Below are 16,046 nucleotides of genomic sequence, written 5' to 3'. Positions count from 1 at the left end.
GGGGCGGGGCCTGGCCCGACCCGGCCCGGCTCAACGCGGCTGGGCTCGGCGCGGGGTCCGCCCCCCCGGGGGCGTGCGGGGAGGCGGCGGGGTGTCGGGGCGGGGGAAGGCTTAGCGCGGCGCACGCGGCGGCGGCGGTCACGGCGCGGGTGCAGGTAGGTCATGGCGGGCCCGGCCCGGCGCCCGCCGCACACCCACCCGGGGCCGCCGCACAGCCCCGCCGGCACGGCCCGGCGCGGGCAGGGGCGCGAGGGCTCTGCCGATGTGTTGCGCCACCACCCCACGCCCCTCCGGCCCTCCTTGTCCGCACCGCCCCCCGCGCCCGCTCCCCGGCCCGGCCCGGCCCCTGCGCCTCTCGCCCTCCCCGAGCCTCTCCCTGGCTCCCCCCGCATTATGTCATCCTCTTTTTGTTTCCCTGTCTCTTCAGATCCCACCAAAGCTCGACCTGCCCTCGCCGCGCGGCTGGACAGCCCGGCTGGTCGGTGAGCATCCGTACCCTCAGTAGGTCGGGTGGAGCGCAGTGGGGGCAGAGGGGCTCGCCCCGGGCAGAGTAGAGTGCAGACCCCCAGCAAGAAGCTTTAGAGAGTGCCCACATCAGCAAACAGCTCACCAGATGCCTGACTTGTTGCCAGAGCCGGGCTGGGTGTTTCAGGAGAGCCCAGCACCCTTGGAGCTCCCTGTCACACCCCACCAGAAGGCCGGGCTGGGCAGCTTTGCTCTGGGAGCTGTAACTGTGTCAGCAGCACCTCTCCTTGCTGCCCAAATGGCAGCTGAACCCTTCTAACAGTCTGACCCAGTTACCTTTTGAAACAGAAGGTGATAAAGGGTGCAGTTTGTTCAGCACACTGAGCTCCAGCTCTAGGGTGGCCCAAGCAGCGTCTGGAGCAATTTCTTTCACTGTTTTCATAGAAATATTTTAATGTACCCGATTTAAAAGCAAATAAATTGTCTTCACCACAAGCTGCAGTCCTCCTTCTGGCCATTTTCACATTTATCCTTATATTGTGTGGCTCAGAAATCCACCCAGATCCTAGAACAGCATTAATCTTCTAAGACTGATGCTGAGATGGACAGAATACCTGCCAGCATTATTCCTCTCTGCAGGGATCAGGCTTTGAACCTGCTCAGAACAACCCTTTAGACAACTCAGCCTTCTGCAGTTATGTTGATGGGAACATTAAAATCTCTGTCAAAGGATGATGCTGCAGTCCTGCAGATTTCAGCTGATTGGGTTTGTGTTGAGTGTGTTGGGTTTTTAACAGATTATGAAGCAAGAAACCCGAGTTTAAAACTCGTTTAAAAGATAAGTAAGCTCACTTCTCCTTCCACCCATGTCTTCCTTCAGGCTTTGTTGCTGCTTTCTGATAAAAGCTGCAGAAAGAGGAGTTGTGTGTGTGTCCAGGTGCAGTGTCTAAGTGTGTGCTCGTGGCATCTCCTGTTTCTGTGGTGCGTTTGGGTGCTGCAGACAGGCCTGTCCCACCTCAAACCCCAACTGACGGTTCTGCCTGACCCCAAGATTTTCTCTGTGGCACTAAGTGGGCCAGACTGGGCCTTTGAACTTTGAACTCAGAGCTGTGGAGTTCTGGGGAAAACTGGGACAAATCAGGTGGGGCAAAGGGCGAACCACAAATTAACCTCTGCCCATTCTGCACAGTGTCCTCTGCACGAGAGCTCGTTCTGTCCGTCCTGGGTCTGTCACCGCTGCCATCCTCATACACACTGAACACAAACATGCATGTTGTGCTTTAGCCCCCCTGCCTGTAGTTCAGCCAGGCTGAACCAGGTTAGTATTTGGATAGGAGACCTTCCAGGAGAGTTTACTTGCAGTAGGAAGCACAGTTCACTTACTGAGTCATGTTTTTCTATTACCGGAGTCTTGAGCCTTCTGGTCCTGGGGATGATGAGCTGTCGAAATTCCAGCAATACAGCAAGTTCTTGAGCATTTTTGGTCATGATGGAAACTTTTGGCAGCTTGCTGCAGAGTAGGAGAGTATCCTGGCCAAATTCCACCCAGGGTGATTACATTCAGCTGACTGAAAATGAGCAGTGGCAGTTGCTGTGTTTCACTGTTGGGCAGAGTGATTTCCACACAGGGGTTTAAATTTGTAAAGTGACTTCAGGTAAAGCAGAAAGGAAAAGACTTAAAGAAGTGTCCCTTTAACCCTCAGAGCTGATTCCTGAAGGCCTTGTGAGGCTTCTCATCCTGCTGTCACATTTCTTTAAATGCCAGTGGTCCAGCTGCTGGGGCATTGCTTGGAATGGCTGCCCCACGTCACAGGATGGTCTTCAGAACAGTGGTGCTTTGTAGAGTGCACATTCACATCCCCACACGTCAAGCAAGGAAACAAAACAGAATGGGAGAAAAAAGAAACCATAAAAGCACATTCAAAGTTTTCTTTGTTAGGAATGAAAATACTGTGACAGTGCTGTTCAGGCTGATCCGTGGTTGGTGTTTTGTTCTCAAGAAAGCTGAGTGCTCCTTTGATTCCAAAAAGTAGAGAAACACTGATGTGAGATATGGAAAGCAACATGGACTTGTATTTCCTGTTATATATGTAACCCAATGTATAACGAATTTTTTTTTCTCTCCCTGACTTTCCCTCCTTTATTTTGTACCCAGATTTTCTTGCTCCTGTCTGAAATATGCCTTATAACCTTACAAGTTTTCAGAAGACCACTGTGTTTCACGGGGATAAAGAATATTGCATCTGCTTCATAGCAGGAGGATGTTGTATGTGTTACAGCTTAACTTTGTTCTACTTTAAACCTAGATAAAGGATGAAGACTGTACCATTTTGATTACCTCCTCTAGGGCTCAAAGAGAACCATTTCCCCTGCCCTCCATTTGCTAATGGCTCAGCTTGACCTCACTGGCACACAGATAAACGTGCTGCTAAACAAAAAATCCAGTAGCAGGAACCACCTCAATGCCCAAAGCTCCTCTGCCCCTGCTGGTGTTGGAGGCTCTCTGTGACCAGCTAAAAGCCGAATGACAAGAGTCTCCAGAGCTGCTCCTGTGAAGTTTGTGTGTGACTGGACAGTGCTGCCATCCCTGTGAGAGATGAGACCAAGACCCTGCACGGTGATGGCTCTGCGAGCTCCAGCTGCGAGGGTCGTGCACACCGAGCTCCATGCTTTGTCTCCAGAGTGATCTTCGTCCTTAAGCTCATCCCACTTCTTGTCACAAGATTTGCTTTTGGAATTTAGACCACCACTATTTCGCCCCCCCCCACCCCCCCGTTTTGCACAAAGACTGTTAATAGGACTGTTAGTGGAATGAGCAAAGCCAGTATTCACAGGGTCTAACTCCGTACCAATAGCACCTTTTTGCCCCAGAATGCCTTACAAATGCCACACAGCACCCGTGCCCCGGTGTACAACTTGGCCTGACATTTCTCTTGGCTTAGGCACCACCTCAGCCTCCCCAGCTGACTTTTAGGGACGTTTCAGGCCGTAGCATCTCCTCCAGCGAGCCAGGCACCAGCTGCGTGTCAGGTCCGGGAGCTCTCCCCGTGGATGTGCTCGGAGCTGACGAGGCCATGCGCGCATCCCGCGGGCTGAGGCCGTCCCGCTGAGCTCCTGCAGTGCCCGAGGGATGGCAGAAGGGGGGGAGGCCGGCGCTCCTCCCGTCCGGCTCTGGGTGCGGCGCGTGGGGGTTTACTGCGATGAGCACCGCAAAACCTGGCTCGTGGCTGCGGAAGAGGCAAGTGTGTGCTTTGAGCTTCCCGGTGGTTGTGGCATTGCTGTCTCAGGTGCCTCTGCTGCGCTGCCGGTGACTGATTGTTGCTCTGTTTGTTGCTTTCCCCCAGGAGGAAGGTATGCTGAGGGCTCGGATCCAAAGAGTTCAGGTTCCCCTGGGTGAGGCGCTGCGACCCAGCCAGCTCCCCCCATCCCGGCTGCCTCACATGTGGCAGCTGTCCCAGGGTGAGCAGTACAGGGATAGTAACTCTCGCGTTTGGGAGATAGAGCACCATCTCATGGTAAGGATGGTGGCAACAATAGACCATAGTCATGCCTGTTTGTGAAGTCGTTTGAGATCCCTGAGGGACGGCAAAGGACTGTTGTTTTGTTGAAGTCCATTAGCTCAAGCACAGTTACTGTAGACGTATTGAACTTTTCCTTGTCACTTACAGCTTGGTGGTGTTGAAGAACTGCTGCTTAAACTCGTGCCTGGGGATTAATCTGGTATGTGCAGACATTACCCCTGCTTTGTTCTGTGCACTGTTTACTCCCGGTCTTTCTTTAATATGAATTTTTGTCTTTCAGGAGCAGTGGCTCTAGGAAGATGCCATTGTCTGTTTTGTACAATAAAAGATTCTCTCTCCACTGAAATGCAGCCACCTCTGAGGTGGAAGCAGTTAAACAACACACAGCAACATCACACAAGAGTTTAGGACAGGCAGTGAAGAGGAGTATTGTGACCAAGTGAAACGTCAGGGGGAGTTCTAGGTAGGCAGAATGTAATTGCCCCAAGTGGAGTTTGGCCAGGATGCTGGAACTAATGCCCCAGTGATACTGAAAAGTGCTGTGGGCTGGTGACCTGTCAGAAATTGGAAAGGCAGCAGCTCCCTGGCTCTGAGCAGAGGCTGAACTGTGGCTCAGAGGGAGCTGAACTCCCACCACCACTTCCAGTGAGAGTGGTGCTTTCCTGTTGAGGTCTCCCATTCAACTGCTCGTACCACCAGCTTTTGCTTGGCTTTGTATCTGTCACAGAGGATCACAGTTACAGGTGTCACAGCTACAGAAAGTCAAATTGAGTGCAATCCTGCTTTCTAGGGATTTGAACAAGGTGGAGCTGCCCTCCAATCTGGTGGTGGGACTTTTTGGACAGAAGGAGGGAATTTCCTGGAACAAACCAAAAAAGCCCTCCTTGTTGACTTTATGGGGCATATACATCTAAGTTTTGTTGGTTGATTGTTTTTTTAAATGCCTTCTCCAGCTGTTGTTCCATGACTAACACTGAATCCTTGGTTGTGTAGAGCTCACAGAGAAGGCCTTCCCTTAAATATGTGGTTTAGTATAAGGTCTAGAGACACAGAACTGTTAAAAACCAGTCAGACATGTTAATTTGAATCTTTGCTGGAATCTTGGTGCATCCAAGTGGAAAAAGACACATTGTGACCAGATAAAAGAAAAAGGCCTTTAAATGTAGCAACATAAACCTTCCCATATTCATTGTCCACATTATCATCTTTTAGCCTGACACAGAGAGTTCTTGTGTATGTTGGCTGTCATCTGCAAGCAGCAATAGATGTTTTCTGAATGGTGACCGTGGGGGAAATTGGGATCTCTTGAAAGCTTTGGCTTTAAGACACTGTCTTCCCCCCACCCCCTGAAAAGCACCTTGTTTCTACAGTAACATTTTCCTATCATTTTAGTTCTCTGAACATGTCCAAGAAGGATCCGTGCCAGAAACAAGCCTGTGAAATACAGAAATGCTTGCAAGGTACCAAGTGTCTTTTTATCTTTGGTGTCCTGATTTTTGGTGGAACTTAATTCTTTTTACTTAACCTTGTTGTCCTTTCACCTTGAGAAGAAAGGAAGCACATTAGGATCACCCAATTGCAAAGCAAACAAAATTATAATGTCTGATTTTAACAGAATTGCCTTAATTGTAACTAATGAGACCCAATTTTGTTTACAAAACAGATAGTAATAATGTGCTCAGAGTGTTTTCCATGCTGGTGGTGAGATCCCAGGTGTAGTCCTGGGACTCAGCTCTGGGCAGGGGGAGTTATAATAAAGCTCTTGTAAGAGTGGTTAGTGAGGTAGCAGTTGGATTGTGTGAGAAGACTGCAGAGCTGCTCCAGGGGGCATTTTAAGAGCAGGTCAGCCAGATACCTGTCAGGAATGGGTTGGGTGTATGTGATCTGTCCTCAAGGGATGAGATGGTCTCCCTGTGGAGACCCTTAACAGCTGGTTTTTATTAGCTGAATGTTTGCAGGGGTGAGGGATGTTCTGTGATGATCTCTTTGGGGACCTGGAGTTGGGGAGAACAGGTTTTACTTGCAGAGGACAATATTTTAATAAAATGTTGGTTGCTTCTTGGAAAAGGGTTTGCCTTTTGGAATGAATAAGAGAATGAATAAGAGAAAACATTCCTCTGTGCCAAGGCAGCTGAGCCATATGGGAAAGAGTTCTTCCTAACTCACCTTGTGGAGCTCTCAGCACATTATGCTGCTGTTGCTTCTTTTAGTCTTTTAAAAGTCAGTGGTGGGGGTGGGGGGCGAGGCAGCTCTGTAGTGGTTGTGGAGCTCATCCAGGGCAGCGTGGGTGGCTCTGCACGCCCTATGTTCCCAGGCAGACAGGCAGGTAGTTATTAACTCAAGCCAGACTCAGCCTGCTCACATCCCTGCAGGGCTTCTCTCCAAGAGCCTTTGGCCAGAGCTTTAGAAAGCTCAACCTAAAGAGAGATTTTTGTAGAGCAGAGAAAACGATGAAATGCCTGTAAGCAGCTCTTGCTTGTCAGAGAAACCTGGTGCCCAGCAGCTGAGGAGCTGGGCTGGGTGTGTGCCCTCAGGGAACAAAGCCTGTTCCTCTCTGCAGACTCAGTGTCTCCTTCATCTCTTCCAGCGAACAACTACCTGGAGTCCAGGTGTGAAACTGTGCTTCAGGAAATGCGGAAGTGCTGCGCCCGGTACAGCCAGGGCAGGTCCGTCTGTTGTTCAGGGTTTGAGAGAGAAGAAAGGGAGAGACAGAAGCTTAAGGTGACTTCAGAAGGAATTCCCCCACCACCTCAGTAACACAATGCAGCTCCAGCGGGTGCTGGAGCATGGACTCACCTGCAGAGCTCGTCTGTGTTTTTTCAAGCCTTCTTTAGACTTTCAGGAGAGCCAGACTGCTCCTAGAACACACTGTTCGGCACACCAAAAAGTATAACAGTACCAACAGATGGCCTGGTTAACAAACTGTACCTTCTATACGAAAACATCATCTATGTTGCCTCTGCATCACACCTGTGAAAAGTCAACTCAGTGTTTTTAGAATGCTTACCTTACTCTGATCCATCCTTGCTCTTAAAATGGAGAATTGGAACCAAGTTATTCTGGCTCCTGGAGCGAGAGGTACAGGAAATGAGCTCAGAAGAGTGAGTTTAAATGTGACACATGAAACAAGCCCATCTTCACACAACAAAGGTATTGCTGCCATCATGCAGTAGTTCCAGACAACGTTTGCCTGTCCAGTGGTTTAAGCTCAAGAGTGGGAATCAGGTCTGATGATTGTTCCTAAGTCTTGCATAGATCATGAGTGACTACAAGTCACTTTGCCTAAGTGCCTCCCTTTGCCACTGGGCAGACCTGTTTATTTTATATTTGAATTGCCTACACGCTGCTATTTGCATGACAAAGATGTTACAGGAACATTATTTCAGGGATTGCTACAGGGATAGGATATTTTTTTAAAAAAGCAATATTCATTTGAAAGATCTGACTGTTGATACAAAATTTATAAATTATGTCTAATTGAACACCTTTTAAGCAATATGTTATGAACCCAGTCTAGTTCAACCTGCTGAAACCCAAAGGCCTGTCACAGAGCCCTGGGCTAGATCCAAGAACTGACTTAGGCGCTGCTTACTGAACAAGCAGTTGTAGGCACTGGTTTTCCACACAGCATTCCAGACTCACCCCCAATCCGGCTGTGTCTGGACCCCAGGAGAGATGGCTTTTCCAGAAGCTCTCACCCATGCAGCAGAATTTCCTGTGACCTGTAGGAAGAGCTCAGTAGACAGGTTCCTGCACCGCCCTTCAGAGCTGTCTCGCTGTCCCCTGTAGCAGGAGTCCAGGCACCTCAATATCAGGCTCCACACCCACTAGGCCCTAACTCTGTCATTAGATCTAGCCGTCAAGGACTTTGTGCTGTGAGCAAGTACAACTTACTTATGAAATACAGCTTCTATAAACAGACCACTGAGGTCTAGGCACAATAGTTGTGTGTATTGAAGCCTAGAAGAGCAAACCATCTGTATTCACTGACTCTGAAATACCATGATACAAAATAAACGACTGGAACAAATTGTGGTCTCAGCTTGGTTGGTTTGTTGGGCAGTGTGGCTGCCAGAGCCACATGTGATATCATCATGTTTAAATAGAAGCTGCGTGATGTTTTTATAACTGGGGCTTAAGATCAGAATAATTTAGGGTTAGTCTTCCCTTCCCACTGCCCTCTCCCCCAAAAAATAATCCCTTAAGACCAAACAGGGGGGTTTAGTACCCTTGAAAAGTAGGGGGAAATTATGACAATGTTGTGAAGCAGCTCAAATGCTGACAAGTAGCTAATTTTTTTTCATTTTGCCCTACCTGAGGAGGAACAGTGAAAAGAAAGTCACTAATAGAAATATATATTTAGGCTTCTGTTGCACCCATGAAGAAGAAAAAGCCTTGCCTCCATGCCCATTTCTAGTTGGGTGGAATAAACTTGCTCAGCAGAGGCTCTGAACCCAGGCTGGCAACAGAATCACCTCCTGCCCTAGAAGCATCCCGCTTCTTGGGAATATAGGTGATTGGGAATATAGGATTATCAAGGCAGCCCATGGTTACCCACATAGAAGAAGGAAGGCTGGCGGCCTCATTTATGTTGGAAAAGACCTTTAAGATCGAGTCCAACCCTTCCCCCAGCACTGCCAAGCCCATCACTAAACCATGTCCCTGAGCACCACACGGGCACACCTCTTAAATCCCTCCAGAGATAGTGACTCCATCCTGCTGTGTCGTGCAGCCTGTGCCAGGGCTGGACAACCCTTCCAGTGAAGAAATTTTCCATAATATCCAATCTAAACCTCTCCTGACACAACTTGAAGCCATTCCCTCTTGTCCTGTCACTTGTTACCTGGGAGACTGACTCCCACCTGGCTCCACTGTCCTGTCAGGGGGTCCCGGTGGCCACAATATTTCTGGCACAAGCCAGGATGCTGTTGGCCACCTGGGCACATCCCAGACTCCTGCTACTGGACTGGCTGTAGCTGCTGCCCTGAGTCAAGCACAACACACAGAGTGAGACAAAAACATGCTGGCTCCCAATAATCCAACAGACCTCGCACACAGAAGCTATTAGAGCAAAACTGTTTAATAAAATATCACTTCAACAAGCATTTACATACAATATATAAAACCACTTTAAAAGCTTAATGTGTTTGAAATCTTCTCGCACTGTAACAGATGTCAGAAGTTGTTTAAACAAGACTAGAAGGAGCAGGAGTGGGGAGGGGAGGGACACCTCATCTTGGCACCTGCAACAATGAAAATGCACCCCCACAGAGGCTGATTCAGCATCAAAGCTTTTGAGTGTGAGCCCACAGCATCAAACAGTGCCAGCCACGAGCCCAACACTGGCACAGCAGAAAGATTTGCCACATCCCGATGTCCTTGTCCACTCCCTGCCTACATTCACAGCAAACTCAACGAGAACTTGCTACTTGTTTCTCCTTCCAGCAGCAATTGAGGCGTTTTAGCTCCCCCTCTGGGCCATTTCTCTCCGTAGCAGCAAACTGGGACTCCAGAACCCAGTACACCCTTCCCTAGGGCTGGGCAGAAATAGTGACTTATTTGAGCCTGGAAAACATTCCTAAGGTCTGTTAGTGATTTGCTTTGAGCTTTGTGGACATCAGTGCATCTCAGAAGAAGCTGTGCTATGCCGCCCACCCAGTTAAAGGGCAGCAATGCTGTTTCCCTACAGGAACAAGGGATACCCTGCAAGACAAATGTATCCATTCATGAACACCCATTTCCGCAGGTACTACAGAAAAAAAAAAACCAAACCAAACCCCCAAAACCACCACCACCATCTGTCACTCCACTGCCAAACACCAATTTACTGGAGACCTACTGGCTGCATCACATCACCCCTGCAGTCCTGGATGGCTTTTAGGAAGGCCATGGTTAAAAGGATGTGAGCCCAGATGCTCCCTCATTCTCCTTGGCCACATGTGGCAGGACAGGAGCAAAGACACAACCTGTGTCTCTTGGTTATCTGCAGCCTCTTTTCAGATTCTGAAGGAGAGAAAACCTCAGTTTAATCACTATGTTGCTACCCTGACACTTCAATCAACTGAGCTGAAACAAAATTAACAACTGCAAGTGCTCATTCCAAAACCTCTGGTGGAAGAACCCATTGTTTCAGCTCTTCCAGCAGCTCTCAGGGGAAGATCCCATTTCCAGCCATACTGAGGGCACCAGCAGCAGATCACAAATGCACCACCCAGCACTGGAAATGGGGTGCAGCTGCTGAGCCAGGTGTTGCAAACCAATCACCCCTGAGTGTCACTGTTCCCAGCGTTTCCCATTGAAGGATGGGCTGACTTTCCCATAAAACCCCATGTTCTGGGCCAGAACTCCCACATATACCTGCTGGAGGACATCACCGTGCTGGCCTGCAAATCTCCATGCTTGCAGAATACCTTGGAGGGATTTCTGTTTGTAATTTTCTCTTGTGGAAATTCTACTAGAGTTCTACTCTGCACACAGCTGCACTGGGCCAGGCTGTCCAAAAACAGCTGAGCTCTGCACCTGGCTGCCTCATCACCTGCAGGAGAAGGGCTGCAGCTGATGGAATTAAGCAAGCAGCCTTTCTTGTGGAAATGGCAAACACAAAGAAGAAAGGAACATAACCAAGGCAGAAAGTATGCAAATGAGCCACTCCCACAAGACTACAACCTGGTTTTCCCAATAGTTTTGTCACTTCAGTTGCTTGCAGAGGCCAGGGAGATGGAGTGTGTGCTCTGCAGAGACAGGTAAAGGACTCAGCTCCAGATTTTACATCATCCCCCTGCTCCAGTAGAGCTGGCAACCCTGGCCCACTACAACGTACCCCAAGCAGGGATGCATTTCCTGTCTACCACCCTGCCTCACATGGTTACACCATTGCTCTTCAATGCCAAAGTGACCAGAGAAGGTCATGGCAGACACAGAAACACCAGTCAGAGGCCCAGACAGGTCGGGCCTGCTGGAAGGACAGACTCTCAAAGGCTGAGCAGTCAGGTGGCAAATGAGAAGGTGCTCTACAGCACAGGGAGCTTGGTGGCTTTCAGAATGCATGATGAGGAAAGGGCCTGGAGACTCAGTTTCCATCAGCAGTGCAGTGCTGCAATTCCATACGGGGAAATTTAACAGCAGAGAGGAAGCAGAACAGCCATCTGTGCAGTGCAATGGCAGGGGGAGGGCAGGAGAATCCTTATTCACCTGCCTTGGACACAGCTCAGGCTGTGCCCTGACACTTCTGCATTTGCCCCAGGACAGCCAACGACATTTTGGATTGCACAGACCACCTGTGTGCAGAGGGAAGCACAGGTTTTCCAGGTACCAGGGCAGGAATACTGAAAGCTAAACGGTGAACAGCTGACAGCTGCTGTACACATATACTGGCAGACAAGTGTGCATGTAAGAGTCCTGAGCGCCTGTGGAAAGCACATTTAAAAGATTTCTCTGCCACTACATGTTTATGAGATTGCAACTCATCAGAAAATTTGGGACTGGGCATATTCGGTGGGGAAAGGAATCATAATGATACACTGGGAGTCATAAGCTTTCAGACTGATCCCAGCACACTGACAGCCCAGACTGATGAAAAATGTGGAAATCAGAAGCAGCGTTGTAAGAAATAAGGGCTGGAACCTGTGAGCAGAAGGGACTGAGTCTGTTGGCAACATCCTTTGACTTCTAAGTGAGAGATAACAGCAGTACAGGAGGGGAGGGGAGGTTGGGCACGAAAGGAGAGTCGAGTGCAGCTTCTAGGATGCCATTCCGATCAAGAATCCTCCAGCAAACCCTCCAGTCAGGATAACATTCTTCTTTAGAAATATGATCACCTAAGCAGGGCAGAGAATAGGCAACAGTGTTCAACAACAGCAGGTCACCCACCTACCCTCCCCATAAGAAGAAATCCCTCAGGCTCTTTCTGTTCTTCAAGGCAAGTGATGCTCAGAGAGATGCCACTGCTCAGGTTTGGGGAAGTATCCAACTTAATGACCTCCCCTTCCCTCTCACCAGCAGCCTCCCCAGTGCCCAGCACAGGGGACAGTCTTTGCCCTGGTCCTGCTGCCACACTGTTGCTGGCACAGGCCAGGTGCCCTTGGCCTCCTTACCCCCCTGGGCACACACTGGCTCATGTTCAGGTGCTGTGGACCAGCTCCCCCAGCTCCTTTCCCCATGGGCACTTTCCAGCCACTCTGCCCCAGCCTGGAGCTGCAGGGGGCTGTTGTGACCCAAGGGCAGGACCTGACACTTGGCCTGGTTGAACCTCATACAGCTGGCCTCAGTCAGGATTAACTCCATTCCCCACCACCCCCTGGGCCCGGCAATCCAGCCAGTTTCTCCAGGAGAATCCTGTGGGACACAGTGTCAAAGGCTTTACTGAAGTCTAGGTACACAACACCCACAGCCTTTGCCATCTCTCCAGTTTTGCTGCCACGCAGCATCCTTGTATTTGCATAATGAAAGATCCGTAACAGCTCAGGAGTCAATCCTGTTTTCCAGCACAAGCCTTGGGAGAGTTGTCTCACCTCATCCACTCTGCTTTTCACTTCTGGAGGCATTCTATTACCACTGCTGTGAAATTTCAGCTGCTCCTTGGCTTTGTTCATGTCCCGTTGTACCAGATTCCAGTCCACTTTGATGTATCCCGTGTGGTTTGCAATCTAGAATTTTGAGGATTGGAAAGAAAGTTCCTGCACGACCATTGCTAAACAGACCCCCTCACCCACTCACGTTCCCTGACCTCCCACACACTAGTCCCGTGGGCACATCAGCTTAAAAACTGGACAGATGGCCACCCCTGGAGCTGTATAAACTCTCCTGCAACATCTGTCTCCCACAGTAGTCCCCAAACAGCAGGGCACACACTGCAGCTCAGCCTGCTTCAGCCTCTATTCTCTAACACAAAGCTGGCATCACCTCCCCCTCACAACTGCCATGGATATCGGTGGGACTCTGCAGTTCTCCTGCTGCTGTGGGTGGACACAGCTATTAATAGCCTGTTCCTCTCAAACTATTTTATCTGCTCAGGGTGATTCAGCACTGGAAGTCCCCCTCCTCAGAGCAAGCTCTTCCCTTTCAGCAGATCAAGCAGAGCCACACACAAAACTTACCTGTTTGCCTGAGGAGCAAACAGGTAAGTGCTGAACAGGGCCTAAGAGCTGCTCTGCCTGCTGCAAGATGCCCTGTACGAGCCAGATGCCCACATCCAAGCAGATTCCCTCAGTGCCAGGGTTATTAGAAATCAGGAGAAGTGGCTGAGGATAGAGAGACCTCTGTTTTCTCTCCTCTTCCCCAGTGCTTTACAGAGAGCCCCATCTGTGCTGGCCAGACTCCTGAAGCAGCCAGGTTGAAGGAAGCATGTCACAGATATGGATAAATCCTTGACATCCAGGGCTGTTCCTGCAGGGACACCATGTCCACAGGCACAGGGCTCAGTACATTAGCCAGTTCTGAGCAGACAGTCCTGCAGCAGCACCATGGTTCACTGCAGCTGAGGGCTGTCTCATGCTCCACTCAGGTGCCCCTGCAGTAACAGCTCCTTGTGCCCTTGGCCTGGCCTTTGGTAGCAGATCCTCAGTGGATCTGCACCTTTTAGCAATACTGAAGTTTATGCACATTGATCCTGCTTTGCTGCTGTATCCATGTAGTCTGGGGAACACTCCTTTGACATCCACAGCCACACAAAGCTCCTGGCAGAGTGGCCCCACATGTCCCAACAGGCCTAGAGAGCCCTTCATCCCCACCAGCACAGTTCCTGGAAAGCCTGGACTGCTGTTCATACACACCTGAAGTAGGAAAAAGCCACCTCCCACCGCTGTCGCTGCTAGCTTTCCGACTTTCTGGAAGACGAATCCAGTACACCTGCAAATCAACCAGGATCCAGTCAGGAGAATGAGACACCAAACACACACTCCTTATCATGCTTCCCACAGGCAAGACTGCCTTTGGCAGGAGTTACCCAAGACTTGGAGACAGATGAACAGCAGAAGAAACCCATGTGCAATCAGAGAGAAGGATTTGCACCTAGCCAAAAATTGATGCTTTATAGCTTTTCACTTCCTGCTGTCACAATTCAGCCTTTTGCAGTTTGATTTTTATCTCCTCAACACCACCCTTCTCCTGGAAGAGAGACATGTTTCTAATCAGAAACATGTGATTTCAGCAAAATCAGCAAGTGATTTCTGGTTTTGTTTTGGGCTTTTTTTTTTTTTTAACCAGTACTGTCTCTGAAGGGAAATTAGGCAGCACACGTGCTGCTCCATGACAGAGCACGGGGAGCAGATCACTAGAAAAGCTTCTCTGTTGCCCAAACAACTGCTTGCTTTTCTTTTTCATTTCTTAGAAGAGGAGATTGCTGGAACAAGCAGACAGCAGTGGTCTAGAGCCATACTAGTCTCCAAAACAGGTTACATGCTCCCAACATGAAAGGCATTACCGCAGCCACCAGAACTCAAGCCAGCACCACCCCATTGCTCAGTCATGCAGCAAAGGGCTGGGGTGTTGTATCACCCAAACCAGATTTCACTTGGAACACAGTTCCCTTATCAACACTGCAAACACCACAGGCCTTTACCCATTTTGGAATACACTTAGGGAAGGTACAAGGGAGAGCTCTCACTTCCATCAGAAAATGAAGTTAAACAGTCACCCTGGTGTCAGGTGAAGACAACGGGTATGGCAACAAGCAAAGTAGTGTGAGTATACAAAGTTTTCAACTCAAACAATGGTGTGGGAATGAAGCTGCAAATAGAGCCACACTCCATCAGCCCCAGAACTTGCTACAAGTGACATGAAACCCTGGGAATCACGACCTCAGGGAGGTTTTAATGCAGATGCTTGAAGCACCTCCAGATAAGAAGGCATCCTTGTTCCAAGAGGTTCATATCTGCTTGTCCTAAATTCAACACCACCACCTTATGCTAGAAGTCAGAAAAAAATTAAAGACTGGTGCAATTTTCCTCCTTAGGAGACAGTCTCAGTTCTTCAGCTCCAAGTTAGAGATAGCTTTTAAGACATCCCTCAGCTCAGCAGACCATGCCAGGGGACAGCAGGCTAAGCAAGTTGGACACCTGCCTCCTCTGAATGACTGCCAGATGGCCCCCTTGCACCTGTCAGCGTGTTCCCAAGAGCCCAGCCAGTGCTTGCCTGGAGCAGCAAGGGCAACCCCAGCACATCTTACCATCCCGTGACCCCTCCGATCACCAGCTGCGTGGCCACATTGTATTTCTCAGCGCTCGACCCCGAGCTAGGGCCGAAGATCTTGCGCCACCAGGGCCGGTTCTTGGTGTACTCCGCCAGGTCCAGCACGTTGAACGAGTCGTCCTTGGCACCTGCGGGCAGCTGGAGAGGCTCAGTGCCGGGACCACCGTGCCGCAGCCCCTGCAGCCGCCCCGGGCACGGGACCCGCCTCCAGCCACAGCTCACGGGGCCTGGCACTGCCCCGGGCTCTGGGGACTCCCGGGTCCCTCAGCCCCCCCAGCCCCCGTCCCCGGGATCCCTCACGCCCTAAGGACACGGCCGGTGCTGGGGGCGCTGTGCCGGGAGCCCCCCGGGCCCTCAGGCGGGGCCAGGCCCGGCACCGGCACCGCCGCGCGGTGCCACCGGGGACGGCCCGTGCCCCCGCGCTGGGGGAGCCCGGGGACCCGCTGCCAGGGGAGAGGGGATGGAGGGACCCGCCGCCCCGCGCCATCCCCGGCTATTCCACTCCCGGCCATCCCGGCCCGTCCCACCTCCGCCCGGCACCGCCATGACGCCGCCGCGCTCCGCGCAGGCGCGGGCACGGGCACGGGCAGGGAGCGCGCGGCACCGGGAGCGCGCGGGGGCAGCCCGGCCGTGGCCGTGCGCGGGAGCGCGCCCTGGCTCGGCTGTGCCCCACCGGTGCCCCGGGGTGTGCCCCCCAAAGGGTGTCTCCTCTGCCGCCGCAGCAGCATCACCTGCCCCGGAGCGGCTCCGAGGGGCCCCTCGGCCCCTGGGAAAGTGAAAAAAAAAAAATAAAAATAGTTTCTAGTCGGTGAAATCATAGGATCATAGAATCAACTGGGTTGGAAAAGACCTCCGAGGTCATCTGGTCCAACC

The 16,046-nt window shown here is 50.9% G+C and overlaps 3 protein-coding genes across 5 annotated transcripts; 2 read left to right on the top strand and 1 right to left on the bottom strand.

The window, feature by feature from the left end:
• The first annotated feature begins 189 nt into the window (after positions 1-189).
• On the top strand, positions 190-8,016 carry CMC4 (C-X9-C motif containing 4). Of its 2 annotated transcripts, none has more exons than XM_064669686.1 (3): positions 190-482; positions 5,379-5,446; positions 6,574-8,016. In XM_064669686.1, the coding sequence occupies exons 1-3, from the start codon at positions 394-396 to the stop codon at positions 6,741-6,743; spliced, it is 327 nt and encodes a 108-aa protein (XP_064525756.1). In that variant the 5' UTR covers positions 190-393; the 3' UTR covers positions 6,744-8,016. The 2 variants fall into 2 exon arrangements, with proteins under 2 accessions (XP_064525756.1, XP_064525757.1); XM_064669687.1 differs by lacking the exon at positions 190-482 and adding an exon at positions 500-1,402.
• MTCP1 (mature T cell proliferation 1) lies at positions 3,589-5,446 on the top strand. Of its 2 annotated transcripts, none has more exons than XM_064669689.1 (4): positions 3,589-3,703; positions 3,810-3,980; positions 4,134-4,185; positions 5,379-5,446. In XM_064669689.1, exons 1-3 carry the CDS (start codon positions 3,596-3,598, stop codon positions 4,179-4,181), a joined length of 327 nt encoding a protein of 108 aa, XP_064525759.1. In that variant the 5' UTR covers positions 3,589-3,595; the 3' UTR covers positions 4,182-4,185; positions 5,379-5,446. The 2 variants fall into 2 exon arrangements, with proteins under 2 accessions (XP_064525759.1, XP_064525760.1); XM_064669690.1 differs by lacking the exon at positions 5,379-5,446 and adding an exon at positions 4,267-4,394.
• A 1,032-nt stretch (positions 8,017-9,048) lies between the features above and the next one.
• Positions 9,049-15,781, bottom strand: FUNDC2 (FUN14 domain containing 2). The gene is made up of 5 exons (XM_064669688.1): positions 15,701-15,781; positions 15,151-15,301; positions 13,757-13,832; positions 12,497-12,631; positions 9,049-11,803 (listed from the first exon to the last, which is right to left on the bottom strand). The coding sequence occupies exons 1-5, from the start codon at positions 15,717-15,719 to the stop codon at positions 11,726-11,728; spliced, it is 459 nt and encodes a 152-aa protein (XP_064525758.1). The 5' UTR covers positions 15,720-15,781; the 3' UTR covers positions 9,049-11,725.
• Positions 15,782-16,046: the final 265 nt, after the last annotated feature.

Source organism: Pseudopipra pipra, chromosome 13, assembly GCF_036250125.1.
Source record: "Pseudopipra pipra isolate bDixPip1 chromosome 13, bDixPip1.hap1, whole genome shotgun sequence".
NCBI lineage: Eukaryota > Metazoa > Chordata > Aves > Passeriformes > Pipridae > Pseudopipra > Pseudopipra pipra.
This window is presented reverse-complemented; position numbering and strand designations above follow the sequence as displayed.

Bases quoted from the DNA above. Each gene is read 5' to 3' on its own strand.
- CMC4 (XM_064669686.1), top strand. From the start codon at position 394: ATGTCATCCTCTTTTTGTTTCCCTGTCTCTTCAGATCCCACCAAAGCT. The intron at 483-5,378 runs GTGAGCATCCGT...CTATCATTTTAG, and splicing joins CTGGACAGCCCGGCTGGTCG to TTCTCTGAACATGTCCAAGA. The intron at 5,447-6,573 runs GTACCAAGTGTC...CATCTCTTCCAG, and splicing joins AATACAGAAATGCTTGCAAG to CGAACAACTACCTGGAGTCC.
- MTCP1 (XM_064669689.1), top strand. From the start codon at position 3,596: ATGGCAGAAGGGGGGGAGGCCGGCGCTCCTCCCGTCCGGCTCTGGGTG. The intron at 3,704-3,809 runs GCAAGTGTGTGC...GCTTTCCCCCAG, and splicing joins GGCTCGTGGCTGCGGAAGAG to GAGGAAGGTATGCTGAGGGC. The intron at 3,981-4,133 runs GTAAGGATGGTG...TGTCACTTACAG, and splicing joins AGATAGAGCACCATCTCATG to CTTGGTGGTGTTGAAGAACT.
- FUNDC2 (XM_064669688.1), bottom strand. The intron at 12,632-13,756 runs GTGTGTATGAAC...TCAAAATTCTAG, and splicing joins GTGGCTTTTTCCTACTTCAG to ATTGCAAACCACACGGGATA. The intron at 11,804-12,496 runs GTGAGACAACTC...TGCCCTGCTTAG, and splicing joins TGAAAAGCAGAGTGGATGAG to GTGATCATATTTCTAAAGAA.